Genomic DNA, 22,522 nt, shown 5'->3' on the forward strand with positions numbered 1-22,522 from the left:
ATTCCCATCTTTATCTCTTCAAGGTTGCTGACAGTGATGAAGAGGAGAATGAAGGCAAAACTACTGCTGATCATGAAAGTATACGCAGTCTCAACATTGGACAAGTAGATCCCATGGTAACTGAATGTCCTTCAAATGGACAAGTGGCTTGTGGAAATTCTCGTTCACCTTCAGAAAAAAATAATCATTTCAAGCCTACAAATGCATATGAATTTGGCCAAGCCCTGAATGCGTTGCAGGCTAAGGTAGATCTTGCTGGATGTGCAGAACTGCTGAGGAATGTAGAACCTGAAGATCTACCATCCATGATGAGCAATAAACTGGAAGCTGACTTGTTCATTATGATTATTCAGGCTATGAAGGAACACCTTTTAGTACAGTATCCCGGCCTTGTGTATCAGCATCTTGTTCATCTGTGTAAAGCAGAAAGATTTAAGGTATGTGTTGCTTAAAACACTGCTACTTTTAAAATTGTATAGAATATATGAACCATTCCACCTAATGGTTTTTAATGCTCCATACCAGTTTCCTCAGTTCACCTAATAATGTTCTTCTATTCATTTCGCCTTCAACACCCCCTTTCATACCAAAGTTCTTCCTAAATTCAATATTGCATTTATTTGTGTGTCCACAAGTAAATAGTCTCCATATCTACCTTGTCAAATCTGTTGACAATGTTTAAGATGTTTTAACTGATCACCTTTCAACTTTTTAGGAAAAGAATCATAATGCTATTTAATCTTCCATGGTAGGTATTTCCTCTTAGCTATAGAATCAGCCACCTAATTCCTTCATATATTTTCTCTGGAATTTTCATGTAATTATAAGGCTAGGATAGAATGAAGTAATCCAGAAGTTGGGCTCGCCAGTGATCAGTATAAATTTAAGCTGCATTCTTTTCATCTAGAAAGGAATACCTCCTGTACCTAATAATGTTGTTCATCCTTCGCAATCGAAGATGTCCATGGCTTCAAAGTCAAATGGGAGATTGGTGGCTGTGGGTCCGGAGGTGACTGACGAGGCCAATCCGGGCCCTGAAGGTTTGCCCACATGTGGGACACAAGTGGGTGGGTGCTGTCGTGGCAGTGGATGCTGCTCGGGCCTTGCACACAGCACGCTTTCGTTGCACCTCGATGATGCACCTGACTTCAGCTGCACAGGCTCCTGTGGTGATCTTGCTGCACCAAGCTGGACGGTCGAGGGCAAGCATCTCCCACGTTTTGATGTCGACACCCAGGCCTTTGAGGGACGCTTTGAGGCAGTCTTTGTAACGTTTCTTCTGCCCCCCGACTGAGCGCTTGCCCTGACACAGTTCTCCGTACAGCAGCTGCTTACCTAATAATGTAGCCACTGAGTGTAAGGTCATGGTCAGAGATGAGCAATGTATCACCTTCATTAATTAAGATGACTGGTATGTAGTTCACCAGTGTTCTGTTCTGTTTTAACATTATTAAATATTAACTGCTGGCAGGGAAACAGTCTGACATGACCATGACTGAGGCTTTAAGTAAAGCTTAAAAATCAGTAGGTGCCCACTGGAATAGTGAACATTTTTTGACAGTACTAGTCAAGGAAGAAGGAGAGAAAGTAAACAAAAAGAGGTCCTGATGATGGGTCATGGCTCAAAACATCGACTGTTTTTACCTTTCCTAGTTACTGCCTGACTTGCTGAATTCCTCCAGAATTTTGTGTGTGTCACACCACAAAAAGAGAACTGTTGAATTTAAGTGTCAGCAAAAACAGCTGGTAACGAAGTTGACTGTTCTTTTGGGAGTTAAACTTAGAATATTAAACATTACAGCACAGTACAGGCCTTTCAACCCATGATGTTGTGCTGGCATTTTAATATACTCTAAGATCTATCTACCCCTCCCCTCCTACATGGCCCTCCTTTTTTCTATCATCCATGTGCCCATAAGTACATCTGCCTCTATGACCACCCTGATAGAGTGTTTCACACACCCACCACTTTCTGTGTTTAAAAAGAAATCTCACCTCTGACATCCCCCCTATACTTTCCTCTATTTACTTTAAAAATATGCCCCCTCATATTTCCGCCCTGGGAAAAAGTCTCTGGCTGTCCACTAGATCTATGCCTCTTGTTATTGTGTGCATTTGTATCACACCACCTCTCATCCTCCTTCGTTCCAGAGAAACCTTGCTTCCAACAATGAAGTTTGAAACTGATTAAAAATATCTTCAATGTAGCTGAAAAGCAAGTTCAAAATACATTTATTATCAAAGTATGTAGACCATATACAACCTTGAGATTCATCTTCTTCCAGACAGCTACAGAACAAAGAAACACAATAGAATTCATGAAAAACCCAACAGCACAGAGTCATACATCCAATTTTCAAAAAAAAGAACTAATCATGCAAACAAAAAATAGGAAACAAACAAACCAGAACAAGAGCAGAAGAGTCTCTGAAAGTAAGTCCATAGCCATGTAGCCAGTTCAGCATGGCAGCTGGTCAGAAATCTGGTAGCCACAGGCCACAGCCATGGAGCCAGGTTCAGCGCTGAAGCAAGTACCAATGGCTGCAGGCCACCTCAGAGGCAGTTCACTAAAGTGAGTAAAGCCCCTCAGAGGACTGAGCTGAACACTGTTCTGTCCTCTGCCCTCAGCCTTGTCTCCTTAATCTTTTTAAACTGGTTCAGTTCTTAAGTTGTTCAGACCTCGGATCATAATCCACTGTCAGGCCTGGGCCCCAAGGCCGCTCTAGCAAGTGCCACCACGGCTGTGCCTGTGTTCTCAAGAGTCCAGTGCACCAAATATTTCAGGGTACCACAGAAATGACAGGTCGTACAGAAGGTTCAAAAGTACACCTACCAACAGGAAATTACAGGCCGCAGATTGCCGTGATCATGGTCCAAAGGAAGTATACTTAGAAGAATTGTTAGTAGTTTTGTTTGCTGCCTGCAAAGCATCGTCAATGTCTCATCAGTGCCATCTTCGCCAGGAAGGCTTGTTTGTGTGAAAACTCGAGGTTAGGCCAGACATTTCCACCCTGGGATAAACACTGACCTTAATCTGCCCTAATTTCCCCAGTATTAACTGGGATTTGGAAAAGCCTAAAGGGGCAGAATTTTTGTTGTTTATCTGGGGGCAGTTTTTGAATTCAGTATGTAAACAAACATATGAGGAAAAAGCTTTTCCAAATCTTGGAGAATGTAGCTAGGTCGGATGGAGGGAGTGTCAATGATGGATTAATTTGGAGATGGTTTTTAACAAGATAGTTCTAAATTGGACATAGTTTTTCAAAAGTACTACTGTATTTTTTTATTTTCTTGTAAATGCCTTCAAGAAAATGTATCTGAAGGTGGTATATGGTGACATTTTGATAATAACTTTACTTTGACTTGGACTTCGGTCACCATAGACTAAGGATGGAAGGAGTGCAGAGGAGACTCACCAGCATATTGCCTGGGATGGAGCAGTTCAGTTATGGGGAGAGACAGGAGAAGGTATGTAGGTCTGCTCTTCATGGGCACAGGACGTTAAGGGGGTCATGACAGGAGTACATAAAATTACAAGGGTATAGATAGGGTAGACTTCCCCAAATATAAACAGTGGTAGATAACACCTGAGGACATAGATTTAGGGTAAATGGGAAGAGTTCTAGAGGGGATATGAGGGGCACCTCCCCCAGTGAGCAGCAAGTACATAGAATGCGCTGTCTGAGAGTTGAAGCTGGATTGCTGACACCATTTTAGAAGGCTCTAGATGAGCACAGAAGGCTGTGCACTGAATACTGGGAGATGGGATTAATATAGAAGGCTGGCAGCTAGTTGGAATGGCTGAATAGCCTCTTTCCACACAACTATTATATGACTCTGTAAGGTGTGTTGTCTTTAGCAGTGTTTGCCTTGTTTATAGAGTCTTAGAGCATTGCAGCACCGAAAGAGACTCTTCAGTCCATCTAGTCCGTGCCAAACAATTATTCTGCCAAGTTTAATGACTCGCATCCGGACCATAGCCCTCCATATCTCTCCCATCCATGTACTCCAGACATCTCTTAAGTGTTGAAATCGTTCATGTACTTATCCAAATGTCTGTTAAGTGTTGAAATTAAACCCACATTTTGTGTATTTTGACCATCACCTTTCTATACTGTACAAGGTGGTAAATGGTGAACTACGGGCCCAGCCATGATAGGGGATGCCATAAAGTTCCTGTGCTGAGCCAAAGTCGGGAGTTGCTCTTGCATGGGGAGTTGACATACTGGGAGATGAGACAACCAAAAGTAGGCACTTGGCTCCCCCAATCTCTATATGGACCCTTAAAAATAATTTTCATGGATTTGTCCCCTTAAATGAGGAGTGTAGATGGATGTCCCCGTCCCCTTTTAGACCCTCCCCTTCCCAATTACAGTTAATCCTGTTGTTTTCACTGAATAGAGCACATGGGTATAAAATAATCCCAGCATGACATTTGTGATTTTTGCCCTTTGTAAATAAAGTGTCTGCACATGATGTGGTCAGTGTTGGAAGGGACCTACTGGTGTCACTGCCTGTCTAAACACAGAGCAAGACCGTAGTCAGGGAACTGCTCCCATGTGTTGTTAAGTATAGCAATTGATTCATATGGTGCTGATTATAGATTATATATATATATATCAAGTGGATACATTTCTATAGATCGGTTTTACAAAGAGATTTCATTTTATTTAAAGATACAGCATGGTAACAGGCTCTTCCAGCCCAGCAAGACTGTGCCACCAAATTACACCCATGTGACCAATTATTCTACGAACTCCTACATCTTTGGAGTGTGGTGAGAAGCCGGAGCACCAAGAGGAAGCCGAGTTATGGGGAGAACATATAAACTCTTTACAACCAGTGGCAGGAATTGAACTCATGTTGCTAGTGCTGTGATAGCATTATGCTAACCGCTACACTACTGTGCCACCCCTTATTCAGCAGTACTTTTACAGGGCAGAAGATTCTGAATGGGTGCTGAGCAATAGGGTAAGCACAAGTGTGAGGGGGTCATGGGGAGATGAAAGCAAATTTCCCAAGGAGCTGTTTGTGAAGAGAAAGGGCAAGCATGCCAAATGTGCTGTGAGCTGATTGGAGAGGACAGGGCTAGGAATCCCAGGAACGGCCTTCAGTAGTGTAGCTGACTGAATAAGAGCGATATTTAAAGATGTTACCAAAGCATGTATGGAGGGAAATAAACAGTCACCATTTCAGACCGAAACCCTTCATCAGGACTGAAAAGGAAGGCAGCTTGCAACAAGACCCCTGTTTGTAACGTTGAGGTTGAGACAGTGGAACTGCCCCAATGGAATGGCTTTTCCACTTTAAAAACTCTTTCACACAAATTTCCTGTCATCATAGGACACAATGGACAGCCACCGTATTCCCCTCCATAGACGCTGCTTGACCTGCTGAGCTCCTCCAGAATTTTGTGCTTGTTGCTGTGGATTTCCAGCAGCTGCAGAGTATTTAGTGTTTATATCTAAAGCTGTGTTTGAAGGAGATACAGTAATTGGCAATCACAGAAGAAGCTTGACATCAGTTGTCTGATGCACAGTGAAACCTAATCAGGGTAAAATGTATAGAAATGATGGCAGAAGCAGACCGAGTGGTTTCTGATTTGTGGAATTTGTAATCCCAAAGACAAAGAGGATGAATATCTCCGCAGGTCCACAGTGATAAAAGCATACATCAAGAGGGTGGTGAGAGAGGGGCTCAATGATAGTTTGAAAATGAAATAACAGCCTTATACTTTTTTGGTGTAGGCAAAAAATTAATTATCTGCATTTGTTAGGCCTCACATAGTAAAAGCATTTCATCTGCAAAGTCCCACAAAGTTTGCCTGATCTTGACCAAGACTTTAATATGAAAGGGATGATGACTTTTATGAATATTAACCCGTTCTTGGCCATAAAAGATCCCATGTGGATATTTACAGAAAAGCTGGACATTCTCCCAATATCACGATCTCCATGATGTCTAAAACAAATTAACCAGTTGTTTACTGGGTTGCTGTACTTTGCCATGTACCCGAAAGTTATTGGGTGTATTTAAAGCGGAGATGGATAGGTTGTTGATTAGTAAAGGTATCATAAGTTAGGGGGAGAAGGCAGGCAAATGGAGTTGAGAGGGATAATAAATCAGCCATGATGGAAGAGCAGGCTTGATGGACCGAATGGCCTTATCTCATTTGGTCTTATGGTTTGTCGTGAGGGTGAAATCAGTGTATGTAAAATAAAAGCTTTTCCCGCCCTCCCCAAATATATATTGGTCAAAAGTAGTTGCGTCAGTTCACTACATGTACTTTTTAGGGCAAATTATGTGAGTTTGTTCCACTTAATACAAAAAATTTTGATATAATTTTAACTGCCAAATTGTTTCATACTGGAATCAAGGCAATGGACCAAGCAAATATTTGAAAAATCTCCATCTTTCAAGTCTTCAGGAACCTGATATTCAACTTCTCAATAAAAAAAAAAATTACTTCTGCTTTTCCCACAGGTTTTTAGCATGGTTGAGTCCGACCAGGCAGATGGGCATCACCAAGTAAATAGTGTACATACCTTATCTTGGTTTTCAAAAGGAAACCCTGAAGTTTGTGCTAAACCACAACAGATGAAAACTACTGGATAAAGGAACTACTTCTGTTTAAAAAAAGTGAAACTAAAGCTTGTGACTAGAGCTTTACATTTAGTTTGCAAAGTAACTACGTACAGTGGTTATATGAAGCATATGCATAAAGCATCCTCTGAAGTAAGAGGTTCTATCATGGATAGGGACTGCATCCCATTTGTTAATAGAAGTACAGCACAAGCAGTTCTGCAGTTGCTGGAAATCTGAAACAAAATACTGGAGGAACTCAGCAAGTCAGGCAGTATCTATGGAGGAAAATGAACAGGCAACATTTTCCACCAAGGCTCTTCATCAAGACTAAAAAGGAATGGGGCAGAAGCTAGAATAAAAAAGGTGGGAGAAGAGGAGGAGCACAAGCTGGCAGGTAGTATGGGAAACCAGGTGAGGATTGGAAAAAGGGTGATGCTAGGGAATGCTGTGGGAAGCTGGGAAGTGATAAGTAGAAGAGGCAAAGGGCCTCCTTGATCTTGTGAAATTGGTTCTTATGTTCAGCAACTTCTCTTTTGAGTCCTCGCACTTTATCCAAACCCAGCGTAAGCATTATAACAAAACTAAACAAACCACATGGGCATTCGCATGGTCCCCAGCTATGCCTGCCTTTTCATCAGCTTTATGGAACAGTTCATGTACCAAATCTATACTGGCACCACTCCCAATTTTTTTCTGCACTACGTTGGCAACTGCATTGGTGCTGCTTCATGCTCCCATGTTAAGCTCTTCAAATTTATCAACTTTGCCAACAATTTCCACTCTGTCCTCAAATTTTCTTAGTCCATTTCTGATACCTCTTTCCCCATTCTTGATGCCTGTCTCTGGAGACAGATTATCTGCTGGCTTACATTACAAGACCACAGACCTGCACAGTCACTTTCTGCAAACACTTCCAATCCTGTCAGTTGTGAGAATGCTATTCTCCGGTCCTCCAGATGCGGCCTTCTATATATTGGTGAGACCCGATGCAGGCTGGAAGACTGTTTCGCTGAACACCTTACGCTCTGTCTGCCAGAGAAAGCAGGATCTCCCAGTGGCCACACATTTTAATTCCACGTCCCATTCCCATTCTGATATGTCTATCCACAGCCTCCTCTACTATCAAGATGAAGCCACACTCAGGTTGGAGAAACAACACCTTATATTCCGTCTGGGTAACCTCCAACCTGATGGCATGAACATTGACTTCTGTAACTTCCGTTAATGCCCCACCTCCTCTTCGTACCCCGTCCGTTATTTATTTATCTTTTATCATTATTAATTTTTTCTCTCTCTCCTTTTTCTCCCTCTGTCCCTCTTACTATACTCCTTGCCCATCCTCTGGGCTTCCCCCCTCCCCCTTTCTTTCTCCCTAGGCCTCCCGTCCGTCCCATGATCCTTTTATATCCCTTTTGCCAATCAACTTTCCAGCTCTTAGCTCCATCCCTTCCCCCGCCTGTCTTCTCCTGTCATTTTGGATCTCCCCCTCCCCCTTTCAAATCTCTTACTATCTCTTCTTTCAGTTAGTCCTGATGAAGGGTCTCAGCCCGAAGCGCGACTGTACCTCTTCCTGGAGATGCTGCCTGGCCTGCTGCGTTCACCAACAACTTTGATGTGTGTTGCTTGAAATTCCAGCATCTGCAGATTTCCTCGTGTATAATTCCCTTCTCTCATTTCCTCCTTTGTTCAGAAAATGGAGTTTTTCCTACATTGCTATCAATGCTGCCCTCGACCATATCTCATCCATTTCCCACTTATCTATCCTCACTCCATCCCTCTCTGACAGAATAGGGGATAGGATTCCCTTTGTCCTAACCTACCAGCCTGTGAGCCTCTGTATCCAGCACATCATTCTCCACAACTTTTGCCATCTCCAGCAGGTCTGTCCATGGCCTCCTCTACTACCACGATAAGGCCAGATAAGTTGAAGGAGCAACACCTGATATTCCTTATTGGTATCTCTAACCTGACACCATCACCACGGATTTCTCTGACTTCAGGTAGCCACTCTCCTCTGTGTTTCTGGTCCCCTTGCCCATTTGCTTTTCCTTATTCTGGTGGCCCTCTCACCCCTTCCTCTTCCCCTATTTCACCCCTATAGAAGCCCATCACCTCCTGGTTACACACCTCTTTCCCTTTGTTCCATGATCCATTCTGCTCTCCTATCAGATCCCTTCTTCTTCAACCCTTTATCTCATCCACCTACTATCTCCCAGCTTCTAACATCATTCTCTTTCAACCCCTTCCTCCACCCACCAACCTTCCACCTCTCACCTGGTCTCACTTATTACCTGCTAGCTTCTGCTCCGTCCCATTCCCTACTTGTTTATTCTGGCTTCTACCCCCTTTCTTTCTACTCTTGATGAAGGGTCTTGGCCCAAAAAGTCAACTGTTTATTTCCTGCAAGGATGCAGCCTGACCTGCTGAGTTCCTCCAGCATTATGTGTGTGTTGTCATGGCAGAACTGCAGGTTGGTGATTACACCATTCCAAGTCTCATCACACTGCAACCAAATTGCTAACAATAATCTATTTACAGTGACTGTAATGACCTGACTTCTGAAAGGTGAAAGGGGAACATGAGGGGAAACTGCTTCACTCTGAGGGTGGTGAGAGTGTGGAATGAGCTGCCAGCAGAAGTGGTGGTGGATGCGCGTTCGATTTCAGCATTTAAGAACTGTTCGGATAACTACATGGATGGGAGGGGTATGGGGGGCTTTGGTCCAGGTGCAGGTCGATGGCACTGGGCAGAATAATAGTTTGACACAGACTAGATGGGCTGAAGGGCCTGTTTCTGTGCTGTGGTGTTCTATATGACTCTTTTGGCATTTTATGTCTGAAAGATGGATCTCAGAGATGGGGCTAATAAGTATTAGGGTCAATCTCTACAATCCCATGACAGGATACTGACTGAGGGCCTGGAGAGGAGCTCAAAGTCATGCACACTGTATGATAAGGGAATTCCATACTTCTCATATCCTGGGCAAGCATTGGTGCAGAAAGGGTCATCACCTGCAGGAGCTCAAGTCCTAGGTTTTAAGGGTCACTTATGGTCCACCTGAAAGACAAAGCATTTGGCTGGGTTGTCACCTTGCAGCTTAGAAGAGTGCAGGCAGGGAAAAACTAGGTGACTAGTAGGCAGCCAAAAAACAATACAGGTAGGTAGATATTTCGGGATTGAAAAAGATTAGCTTTTTTTGTCACCTGTGTAGCGAAACATACAGTGAAGTGTGTCATATGCATCAAAACAGCAAGGATTGGGTTGGAGGCAACCCACAAATGTTGCCACACTTCCAGTGCCAACATAGTATGCCCACAGCTCAGTAACCCTCACCATACAACTTTGGATTGTGGGAGACAACCAGAGCATCTGGAGAAAGCACACTAGGTCACAGGGAGAACATGCAAACACCTTGCAGACAGCAGTGGGAATTGAATTCCTATCTTGCAGTTGGCAGCTGTAAAGTGTTGCTGTAACTGATCCACTGCGGTCATCTTACTCTAACCAGGTCTGAATGTCTGTGGGGGAAGAGGGCTCCCTGTGTAAAGCCTTAAGCCAAGTCCAAAGCACCATGGCTGGCTTAGCTCCCCAGTGTAGGAAGTAATATCTTTAGGGGATTCCATAGATATGCACGCAAACTACTCAGTGATCCTAGGATGCGATAGTGCCAGCATCATAGGTATTCTGTCACAGCTGCAGAAATTCTGTCAACATAAGATGAATAGCTGATAAGATCCAACAACATTTTTCACAGAGGGTGGTGGGTGCCTGGAACACCCTGCCAGTACTGGTGGTAGAAGCAGGTAAATTGGGGACATCTAAGAGACTCTTAGATGGTTGAAAGAAAAATGATGGGCTATGTAGGAGGGAAGGATTAGAATGATCTTAGAGTAGGTAAAAGGGTCGGCACAATATTGTGGACCAAAGGGCCTTTACTGTTCTATAGTATATTCTATGTTAATATTTTAAAATAGGACTATTTTTTGAAAGTAAGATGATCTTTGAATCAGTACAATAAGTGCTGTAACTGGAAGATGGGTGAGTAACTGGGAAGAGAGTGCAGGAAGCAGTGGTTTAAGTTTCTGCAACATTGGGACCAGCTGTTGTTGAGAAGTTGGGATGGATACTCAGCAGGGCCGGGGTATCAACCTTGCAATTTATTTGTGCTCTTGGGAAGGGTTGAATCTATTGTGGCAGATTACTATAAAGGAAATCAGAAACACAAGAAATTCTGCAGATGTTGGAAATCCAGAGCAACACCCAGAACATGCTAGGAAAACTCAGCAGGGTAGGCAGTCACCTCAAGAAATCAATAAGCAGCTGATGTTTCAGGCCTAGATCCTTCACAAGGACTGCGAGGTAAGGGGGAGAAAGCCAGAATGAGGGGGTAGGCGGAGGGAAAAGATACAAGCCCGAAGATGATGGATTAAGTCAGATGAGGAGGTAGGTAGGTGGGTGGGGGAGGGGGATGAAGTAAGAAGCTGGGAGGTGATAGGTTGAAAAGGTAGAGTGCTGGAGAAGAATCTGATAGGAGACAAGAATAAACCGTGGGAGAAAGGGATGAGGAGGGGCACGAAGCGGTGGTAATAAGCTGGTCAGAAGAAGAGAGGTGAGAGGGGAGCCAGAGTAGGGGATGAAAGAAGAGGGAAGGGAAGGGAAGGGGGAATAATTACTGGAAGTTAGATAAATCAATGTCTATGCCATCAGGTTGGAGGCTACCAAGATGGAATATGAGGTGTTGCTCTTCAAAACTGGGAGCGGCCTCCTTGTGGCAGTAGAGGAGGCTACGGACCTACATGTTAGACTGGGAATGAGGATTGGAATTCATTCAGAGTGAGAAGCAGCTGGAGAAGCAGTCTATCGATTACTTGTACTGTACCAGGGATCCTTGGTGGGTCCAAACTGGGAGGCCCAAAAACAGAGCTGGAAATCATATGGAACAAGATGGGGCAAAGACAAATGTCCAAGAAGGGCATGTGGCTGTGGTATCAAGTCTGGGTGAGCACATGGTCGAAGAGTCAGAGAGCAGCAGATAGCACAGAGGGGGACCAGTTAGAGAGGGTCTCACTAAACTCCCGTCAAAGAGAAGATTTAAGCTTTTTCAGGGTAGCCATACATCAGAGACTTTCACAGTAGGAGCAGCAAGAGATTCTGCAAATGCTGGAAATCCAGAGATACAGGTGTCTTGAACCACATTGTATCATGGATCTCTAGAGGAGCTTAGAAAGCAAATTTTAAGGCAAACACCAACAAATGCAAACAAACAATAGTAATGTGGAAGATTCAAATTTTTCAAATTAGTGACGTACAGTGTAAAAAGGTTTAAAGGGCATAAACACAGTAGATTCTGCAGATGCAGGGAATCCGGAGCAACACACACAAAATGCTGGAGGAATTCAGCAGGTCAGGCAGCCTATTATGGAGAGGAATAAACAGTTGATGTTTCAGTCCTGATGATGGGTCTTGGTCCAAAACATTGACTCTTTATTCCTCTGCATAGATGTTGCCTGACCTGCTGAGTTCCTTCTTGATTTCAGGAGAACTTTTCTAGGCTGTGTTAGTGAGTCCAATCAGGTGGATAGGAATGAAGCTGAGCTGGTGGAAGACATATCAATGGCAGAACAAATTTGGGGTAGTTGTAGAGTTAGTGTAGTTTATTGAAAAGGACACATTCGGAGGAATGATTGTCATCTGTGTTAAATCAAATTTTACCAGACCAATAACTGTTTTAGCAAAGATAGATTGTAAGTATAATAAGTAACTACTTGAAGATAAATAAGCAACTATCAATGAGGATTCATGGAGTTCATGGTAAACAAAGGAAAAGGTCATAAAACCATAAAACGTAAGAGCAGAATTAGGCTATTCAGTCCATCGAGTCTGCTCTGCTATTCCACCTCTCAACCCCATTCTCCTGCCTTCTACCTGAAACCTTTGACTTCCTTACTGATAAAGAACCTATCAACCTCCACTTTAATTATACCCAACGACATGGCCTCCACAGCCATATCTGACAATAAATTCCAGATTCACAACTTTTAAGGCTGGTACTCGCAAATTTAGAGTCCCTGGATCGTGAGTTACATAGAGGGTAAAATAAATCAAAACAAAAGGCATGAGCCACAGAGGAAAACCTGTAATAGAATAGAAGGAATAATAAGATTAGCATCTGTGGAGATGGATAATCAGAAGGTCTGGATAAAATACTGTATACCCCGTTTCCCAAATCTATTACAGAAATGTTCTCAGAGGGTCAGAGAAATACTAACACTGTATGGCTGTTTACAAAGTCAGTCAAAAGCTGGGTTACTACTAACCAGTTAGTTTAGCTAGTAGACAAATTATTAGAATCCATTCCAAAGTACACTACAGAATTCTGTGGCCACTATTACAAAACCCCTGCACTTAACAAAGTAGCACCACCACTTTGACGTTCCTTGTCAGACTCACCTTGTGTACTGATAATCAGTACGTTGCGTCACTTTATGCACAATCAGCTTATGTATACAAGCTAATCTTATATATTTATATTTATTGTGTTCTTTCTGCAGGGGAATCCAGGGCAATAATCTTTACATAAAATCATAGAACAAAGTAGAGTGGCATAGCAGTCAGTGTGATGCTATTACAGCTGGGAGTGTTCCAGAGTACAGAGTTCAATTCCAGCGCCATTCTGTCAGGAGTCTGTACGTCCTCCCGGTGGAATGTGTCAGTTTTCCCCAGGTGCTCCGGTTTCCTTCCATAGTCCAAAGATCAGGTTAATTGGTCATTGTAAATTGTCCCTTGATTAGGTTAGGTTAGTTGGGTTTGTTGGAAGTTACGAGGCGTGACTTGGGCTGGAAGGGCTTACATTGTGCTGTGTAACTTAAGATAAAGTAAACACTACAGTACAAAAACAAGTCCTCAGCCCATCTAGTCCTTGCCAAACTGTTATTCTGCTGAGTGCCATTGACTTGCACCTGGACCACAACCCTCCATACTCCTCCATCTATGTAGTTAACCAAACTCCTCTTAAATGTTAAAATCAAACCCACTTCTGCTGCAGCTCGTTCCATGCTCTCACCACCCTCTGAGTGAAGAAGTTCTCCTTTCACCCTTAACTCATGACCCGTGATTCTAATCTCACCCAATCTCCGTCAGAAAAGCCTGCTTGCATTTACCCTATTTATACCCCTCATAATTTTGTATGCTTCTATCAAATCTCTCCTCATTCTCCTACACTCCAGGGAATAATGTCCTAATATATTCAATTGTTCCCTATAACTCAGGATCTCAACATCCTTGTAAATTTTCTCTGTACTCTTCCAGTCTTATTGATATTATTCCTGCCGAAAAGGGACCAGAACTGCACACAATACTCTAAATTAGGCCTCACCAACATCTTATACAACTTCAATATACTATCCCAACTCCTGTACTCAGTATTTTGATTTATGAAGGCCACTGTGCCTTCAAAATCACACCTGCTTCACCCCAGTCAATGCAATGTTTTCTTTGCACATGAAATAGCAGATCCAAATGGTCCAATTTGACCCAAGAAAATCATTCTTGAAAGATTAATAAATTGGATGATCAATTGAATTAGTCCATTTGTTTTGAAGATAGTGAGTCTAATATTAGAGGATCAGGAACATCATACATCATCATAACAAGATGAACTTGTACACAAAACTGAATATGATTTTACAAAACATTCAAATATTTTAAAGCAAAATTACAGTATATGCTTTATAAAATTCACTTATAAAATTAGATTGCAATGGCTAGATAGTGCTAACAGCTTGTTTTTAAATTGCTCATGTAATTTATGGCTGATCTTAATTTTATATGATTTTTGTGCAGATTGCATCAGCGATTGCTGGTAAAGAAAGAGATCAAGTAGAAGAACTCTTTAGCAGTTTGCTACAGTTGAAGAGCACCGAGTTTACCTCTGAAGATGTACGAAATCTAGCAAGAAACTATGATATATAGTACTTTTTTTTAGGAGTCACAATATTAATATATTAAAATGCAACTCAGGTGGCTAGAAACTATGGAACTCTTATCACTTGCAGCCTCGTCACTTTTATTGTGTTAATTCTTTGTTGAACCAAAAGAAATGACATAAATGTCTTTCAGTGAAGCACCTCACTGTACCCCATTCAAGTAGGTTTCATTCATCCACAGGAATGAGCTGATTATTTACTTGAGGAACATAGCCATTTTCAAAGTTGTGGCCTCATTTCTCCAATGAACTAGTACAATGTATCTATTCCTCCTGTTGAACAGTTTCAGATCCCCATTGATAAAACAAGAACAAAGAACAATTACTTTGTTTTTATCAACTCTGTTCTACCTTTCAGGGTTTTAGGTTTTCACAAAGCCCAAGTTTCAGAATAGTTTTATTAAAAGAGATTTTTCCTTTGCTTAGTCCTTTATTAGAATAAATGGTTTGTGCTTGTGGAATGCTTGGTGAAGGCTACTAATTTATTCATACTCATTGGAATTAAGCATATTTGCTACCGATAAAACCTTGAATACTAAATATAGAATGCAGTAAATCTGTAGTTATGTACAACTTTAGTACAAGATATTGCCAGTCTGTGATAAAACCTCCTGCACTATGATGCACTCTCTCAGTTAAGATCAAAGACCTGTAAAAAATATTTCAGCCTGTTATGTTATTGCACTGTAGGAATAAACCATACTTGTATTGATCACTCTTCTTGCCAAAAAATTTTTCTCAACAACTTTGCAAGATATTTGCAGAGCCTTGGCTAAAGATCTTATACAATGATGCTGACTTGTGTAGTCTCTTCATTTCTTAACATTAGATTTGATTTCAGTTTCATTATTACTGTCTTCTAAGCATTTATCTGTGGGAGTGTATTCTGTCATCTTCACTAGTCCTTAGAGCTGTACAAAACCCTTCATAATGAATGTGAAGTGAAAGAACATTTGGTTTGGGTGTTAGACCCTAAGACATATGTGCAGAATTAGATCGTTGGGCTCATCCAGTCTGTCCTGCTATTAAATCATGGCTGATTAATTATCCCTCTCAATCACATTCTTCTGCCCTCTCCCCATAACCTCCGACTTCCTTACTAATCAAGAACCTATCAATCTCTACGTTAAGTATACCCAATGACTTGGCCTTCACAGATTCACCACCCTCTGGCTAAAGGCGGCCCTCCTCATCTCTGTTCTAAAGAGATGTTCCTCTATTCTGAGACTCTGTCTCTGGTCCTTGACTCCTCCACTACAGAAAACAACCTCTCCACATTCACTCTATATAGACCTTTCACTATTCGACAGGTTTCAGTGAGATTACCCCTCCCTCAATCCTCCTAAACTCAAGCACATACAGGCCTAGAGCCATCACACACGCCTTATACGTTAACCCTTCCATTCTCAGAATCATTCTGATGAACCTCCTCGGACCCTCTCCATTTTCAGCACATTCTTGCTTGGATAGGGGCCCAAAGCTGCCCACAACACTCTAAGTAAATGTTAATCAAAAGTTTAGTTATTTCCCAGTATTACAAGTGGTACAATTATTACAACATGCATCTTAAAGGCTAACACTACCATCAGGAAGCAACCGTAATTTACAAGCACAGTTAAGCCGTCCTGCTGATATACATGAACCATGGCCCAAAAGCATTCAGAAGGTGAAGACATGTTTCCTTCCATCCAAGGTGAGTAGTTAGAAAAGAATGCAGCCAAATTAGTTATACAATTAAATAGTTCTGGGTAACTTTAGATAGATAAAAGTAACATTGCCTTATGGGAACAGAACAGAGTCAAAGTGATAGAGTACACTGCAAGTCTTTTAATGACGTAATAAATTGGCTTCAAAGTTTAGTCATCCATTTCCCATTGTAAAATATTTTGTCAGCTTACTAATTGGAAAGCTACCCTGATGATGGAAAAATAAAGTGCATACATTTCAAAAAGTGTAGAATTGGATTTTGGAAATCCATTTTAAAAGGTTAATGTGAAATTTTCAGAATTTGAGCAAATGTTGCCAATTGCAGATACGCTCTCGTGTCTTGTATTTTCAGAATCAAGTTTATTATCACTGCCTTATGTGACACAAAAGTTATCGTTTTGCAGTAGCAGACCATGCCAAGATAAAATTACTATTATCTTTTATACACAGCACTCCCATCAGTGAATGAGACTGAATCTTCTGTAGTCATGTGAACAGCAGAGACACAGCTGATCATCTGTACTGGGAACTATCCCATTTTATAGATGGCCATGGCTCTCCCTCTATATTGAGCAAAAATGGGAACGAAGCCTTAGCTATCCAATTACATGATTCTTCATACAATAGTTAATTCTCTAACTTTTCGCTATAATCAGAAGCTTTCATACTCTTTGTTAACAGTGACTAGAATCACTGCTTTTTGGATTTCCGGTTTACCACCTAACATGAAGTCTACAACTGCGCCTGGAATAATGTCCAAGTTAATTCTCTCCCTCACTGATGCATTATAACGTCTTCATTTCATCCCACACTAATATTTCCAAGTGGCTGCTTTTGAAAATATTTTCTCTTTGGTGTCTTTACTGATCTCCCTCACAGAACCATAGAAAAGTACAGCACAGAAACAGGCTGTTCAGCCCATCTCATTTGTTTAAACTGTCGAGCTATTTTAACTGTCTATTCCAATTGACCTGCACCAGATCTGTACCCCTACCATCCACATACCTACCCAAACTTGCCCGAAATGTTGTATTCAAGCTCGCATGCACCACTTGCACTGGCAACTAGTTCCACACTCTCATGACCCTCTGAGTAAATAAGTTTCATGTTCCTCTTAAACTTTTCACCTTTCACCCTTAACCCATGATCTCTAGTTGTAGTCCCACCCAAACTCTGAAAAAAGCCTGCTTGCATTTACCCTATCTATGCAACTCAATGTTGTATACCTCTTTCAAATCTCCTACATTCCAAGGAATAGAGTGCTAACCTATTCAATCCTTCAACATAACTCAGGCCCTCCAAACTCAGCAACAACCTTGTCAATTTTCAACCTTACTTACATCTTTCCTTTAGGTAGGTGACCAAAACTGCACACCATACTCCACATTAGGCCACACCAACGTCTCTACAGCTTCAAGATCCATTCTCCTGTACTTAATACTTTGATTTACGAAAGCCAATGTGTCAAAAGCTTTCTTAACAACCCTATCTACCGGTGATGCCACTTTCAGTGAATTATGGACCTGTATTCCCAGATCTTTGTTCTACGGCACCCCTCCATCCCCTATCATTTACTGTGCAAGACCTACCCCTGATTGGTCCTACCGAAGTCTAACATCTGACGCTTCTCTGCATTAAATTCCATCTGCCATTTCTCAGTCCATTTTTCCAGCTGGTCCAGATCTCGCCGCAAGCCATGATAGTCTTCCTCGCTGTCTACTACACCTCCAATCTTTGTGGTATCCACAAATTAGCTGATCCAGTTAACCATGTTATCCAGATCATTGATATAGATGACAATCAACAACCCAGCACCAATCATGGGCCTCCAGTCAGAGAGGCAACCATCTACTACCCCTCTCTGGCTTCACCTATAAAGCCAGTGTCTAATCCAATTTACTACCTCATCTTGAATGCTGGGCGACTGAAACTTATTTGACCTTCCATGCGGACCTTGTCAAATACCTTGCTAAAGTTCATGCAGACAACATCCACTTGCCTTCATCAACTTTCCTGATAACTTCCTTGGGAAAAAGTCGATAAAGATTGGTTAAACATGACCTACCATCCAGGAAGCCATGCTAACTATCCCCAATCAATCTATGTCTATCCAAGTACTTATATATGCAGTCCCTGAGAATACCTTCCAATCTTCCCCACTACTGATCTCAGGCTCACTGACCTATACTTTCTTGGTTTATGTTTAGAACTTTTCTTAAACAGCAGAACAACATTGGCTATCCTCCATTCGTCTGGCACCTCACCAGTTGCTAAGAATGATTTAAATGTCTCTCTAGGCCTCCGGTAATTTATCCTCTTGCCTTCCACGCGGCTTGAGGGAACATCTCGTCAGACCCAGGGTATTTATCAACCCTAATTTGTCTCAAGACAGCAAACACCTCCTCCGTAATCTCTATAGAGTTCATGAAGCTGATGCTGTTTTGCCTTACTTCTATAGACTCTGTCTCCTGAGTAAATACAGATGCAAAAAAAAAATGCATTTAAGATTTCCCCCATCTCTTTTGGCTCCACACGTGAATTACCATCTTGATCTTCCAGAGGACCAATTTTGTCCCTTGCAATCCTTTTGCTCTTAACATATCTGTAGCATCCCTTAGGATTCTCTTTCACCTTGTTTATGGGTAACATCATGCCTTCTTTTAGCCCTCCTGATTTCTTAAGTGTTCATTTGCATTTCTTATACTCCACAAACACCTCATTTGTTCCTACCTGCAATGCACCTCTTTCTCCCCCCCCCCCCCCCCCCACCAACCAGGGCCTCAATATCTCTTGAAAATCAAGGTTCCCTACATCTGTTATATTTACCTTTTATTCTGACAGGCACATACAAGCTTCAAGACCATACGACATAGGAGGAGATTTAGACCATTTGGCCCATCAGGTCTGCTCCACCATTTAATCATGGCTGATACTTTTTTCTTTCCTCAGCCTCACTCCCCAGCCTTCTTCCCGTAACCTTTGATGCCAAGTCCAATCAAGAACCTATCAAACTCTGCCTAAAATACACCCAACAATCTGGTCTCCATAGTTGCCTGGGGTAATAAATTCCCCAAATTCACCACCCTCTGGCTAAAGAAATTTCCTGCAACTCTGTTTTAAATGGACGCCCCTCTATCCTGAGGCTGTGCCCTCCTGTCCTAGACTCCCCCACCATGGGAAACATACTTTTCACATCCACTCTATCTAGGCCTTTCAACTTTTAACAGGTTTCAATAAGATCACCCCCCCCCTTCTAAATTCCAGCAAGTACAGGCCCAGGTATTTCTTATATGCTAACCCTTTCCTTCCCAGAATCATCCTTGCGAACCTCCTCTGAACCCTCTCCAATGCCAGCACATCTTTTCTTAAATGGAACCCAGATCTGTTCACAATACTCGAGGTGAGGCCTCACCAGTGCTTTATAAAGCCTCAGCATCACATCCCAGCTCTTGTATTCTAGACCTCTTGAAATGAATGCTAACATTGCATTTGCCATCCTCACAACCGACTCTACCAGCAAGCTAACCTTTAGGGTGTTCTGCACAAGGACTCCCAGGTCCCCTTCGAATAACAGATTTCTGGATTTTCTCCCCATTTAGAAGATAGTGCGCACATTTATTTATTCTACCAAAGTGTATGACCATGCATTTTCCAACATAGTATTTTATTTGCCACTTTCTTGCCCATTCTCCTCATCTGTCTTGTCCTTCTGCAGCCTGTTTCCTCAATACCACCTGCCCCTCCAACAATTTTATCATCTGCAAACTTGACAACAAAGCCATCTAATTCACCATCTAAAACACTGATACACAGCATAAAAAGCAGCCCCAACACCAACCGCTATGGAACACCACTAGTCACTGGCAGCCAACTAGAAAAGGATCCTTTTATTCCCACTGGCTGCCTCCTACCAATAAGCCAATGATCTAACTATGCCAGTAACTTTCCTGTAATACCACGGGCTCTTAACTTGGTAGGAAGCCTCACGTGTGGACTCCTTGTATTTTCAGAATTTCACCTTTGAAGTCCTCCACTTATCAAGTACACTTTTGCCAGAAAGCAGCCATACTTGCCAAATCCTTTCTGGTACCATCAAAATTGGCCTTTCTCCGATTTAGAATCTCAAACCGCTGACAAGACCTGTAAACACAAAATACTCTGCAGATGCTGGGGTCAAAGCAACGCTCACGACACGCTGGAGGAACTCAGCAGGTCGCGCAGCATCTGTGGGAACAGTCAACGTTTCCGGACGAAGGGTTCCAGCCCGAAACATTGACCGACCGTTTCCACGGGTGCTGCCCAACCTGCTGAGTTCCTCCAGCGTGTTGTGAGTGTTGTGCTGACAAGACCTGTCCTTGTTTGCATCTAGTAATCACAATGCTATTAGTTTCAAAATGTTCACCCACATAAACTGTCACCTGCACTGTCTCATCCCCGATATCAGATCAAGTATCGCACTCTCCCCCTTGGTGGAACTTCTACATACTGATTAAGGAAACTTTCCTGAACAAACTCTATCCCATCTAGTCTTTTTACAGCATGTGGAAAGTTAAAATCACCCACCATAAGAACCTTGTGTGTTTCTTTCAACAGTCTGTAAACTCTCTACAAATTTATTCTTCAAAATCCCTCAGACTGTTGGGTGGTCTGTAATATAGCCCCATTAACGTAGTCATACCCTTCTTATTTCTCAGTTCCACCCATAATGCCTCACTAGACAACTCCTCCAGTCTGTCCTGACTGAGCATTACCTTGATATTTTCCCTAACTAGTAACCCCAACCCTCCTCCTTTAGTCCCTCCTGTTTCATAGAAACATAGAAACATAGAAAATAGGTGCAGGAGTAGGCCATTCGGCCCTTCGAGCCTGCACCGCCATTTATTATGATCATGGCTGATCATCCAACTCAGAACCCAGCCTTCCCTCCATACCCCCTGACCCCTGTAGCCACAAGGGCCATATCTAACTTCCTTTTAAACATAGCTAATGAACTGGCCTCAACAGTTTGCTGTGGCAGAGAATTCCACAGATTCACCACTCTCTGTGTGAAGAAGTTTTTCCTAACCTCGGTCCTAAAAGGCTTCCCCTCTATCCTCAAACTGTGACCCCTCGTTCTAGACCTCCCCAACATCGGGAACAATCTTCCTGCATCTAGCCTGTCCAATCCCTTTAGGATCTTATACGTTTCAATCAGATCCCCCCTCAATCTTCTAAATTCCAACGAGTACAAGCCCAGTTCATCCAGTCTTTCTTCATATGAAAGACCTGCCATCCCAGGAATCAATCTGGTGAACCTTCTTTGTACTCCCTCTATGGCAAAGATGTCTTTCCTCAGATTAGGGGACCAAAACTGCACACAATACTCCAGGTGTGGTCTCACCAAGGCCTTGTACAACTGCAGTAGTACCTCCCTGCTCCTGTACTCGAATCCTCTCGCTATAAATGCCAGCATACCGTTCGCCTTTTTCACCGCCTGCTGTACCTGCATGCCCACTTTCAATGACTGGTGTATAATGACACCCAGGTCTCGTTGCACCTCCCCTTTTCCTAATCGGCCACCATTCAGATAATAATCTGTTTTCCTATTTTTGCCACCAAAGTGGATAACTTCACATTTATCCACATTAAATTGCATCTGCCATGAGTTTGCCCACTCACCCAACCTATCCAAGTCACCCTGCATCCTCTTAGCATCCTCCTCACTGCTAACACTGCCACCCAGCTTCGTGTCATCCGCAAACTTGGAGATGCTGCATTTAATTCCCTCATCCAAGTCATTAATATATATTGTAAACAACTGGGGTCCCAGCACTGAGCCTTGCGGTACCCCACTAGTCACCGCCTGCCATTCTGAAAAGGTCCCGTTTATTCCCACTCTTTGCTTCCTGTCTGCTAACCAATTCTCCACCCACACCAATACCTTACCCCCAATACCGTGTGCTTTAAGTTTGCACACTAATCTCCTATGTGGGACCTTGTCAAAAGCCTTTTGAAAATCCAAATATACCACATCCACTGGTTCTCCCCTATCCACTCTACTAGTTACATCCTCAAAAAATTCTATGAGATTCGTCAGACATGATTTTCCTTTCACAAATCCATGCTGACTTTGTCCGATCATTTCACCGCTTTCCAAATGTGCTGTTATCACATCCTTGATAACTGACTCCAGCAGTTTCCCCACCACCGACGTTAGGCTAACCGGCCTATAATTCCCCGGTTTCTCTCTCCCTCCTTTTTTAAAAA

At 42.5% G+C, this 22,522-nt stretch overlaps 1 protein-coding gene across 1 annotated transcript in view; it reads left to right on the forward strand.

The window, feature by feature from the left end:
• Window positions 1–19,183, forward strand: part of LOC134350241 (sperm-associated antigen 1-like) — a 143,823-nt gene extending 124,640 nt beyond the window's left edge. Inside the window, exons 18-19 of the mRNA XM_063055258.1 lie at window positions 24–437; window positions 14,428–19,183. Of these exons, the coding sequence (XP_062911328.1) occupies window positions 24–437; window positions 14,428–14,556 (543 nt within the window). The 3' untranslated portion in view covers window positions 14,557–19,183. The remainder of the gene's footprint in view (window positions 1–23; window positions 438–14,427) is intronic.
• Window positions 19,184–22,522: the final 3,339 nt, after the last annotated feature.

Source organism: Mobula hypostoma, chromosome 1 (assembly GCF_963921235.1).
Source record: "Mobula hypostoma chromosome 1, sMobHyp1.1, whole genome shotgun sequence".
NCBI classification, from domain to species: domain Eukaryota; kingdom Metazoa; phylum Chordata; class Chondrichthyes; order Myliobatiformes; family Myliobatidae; genus Mobula; species Mobula hypostoma.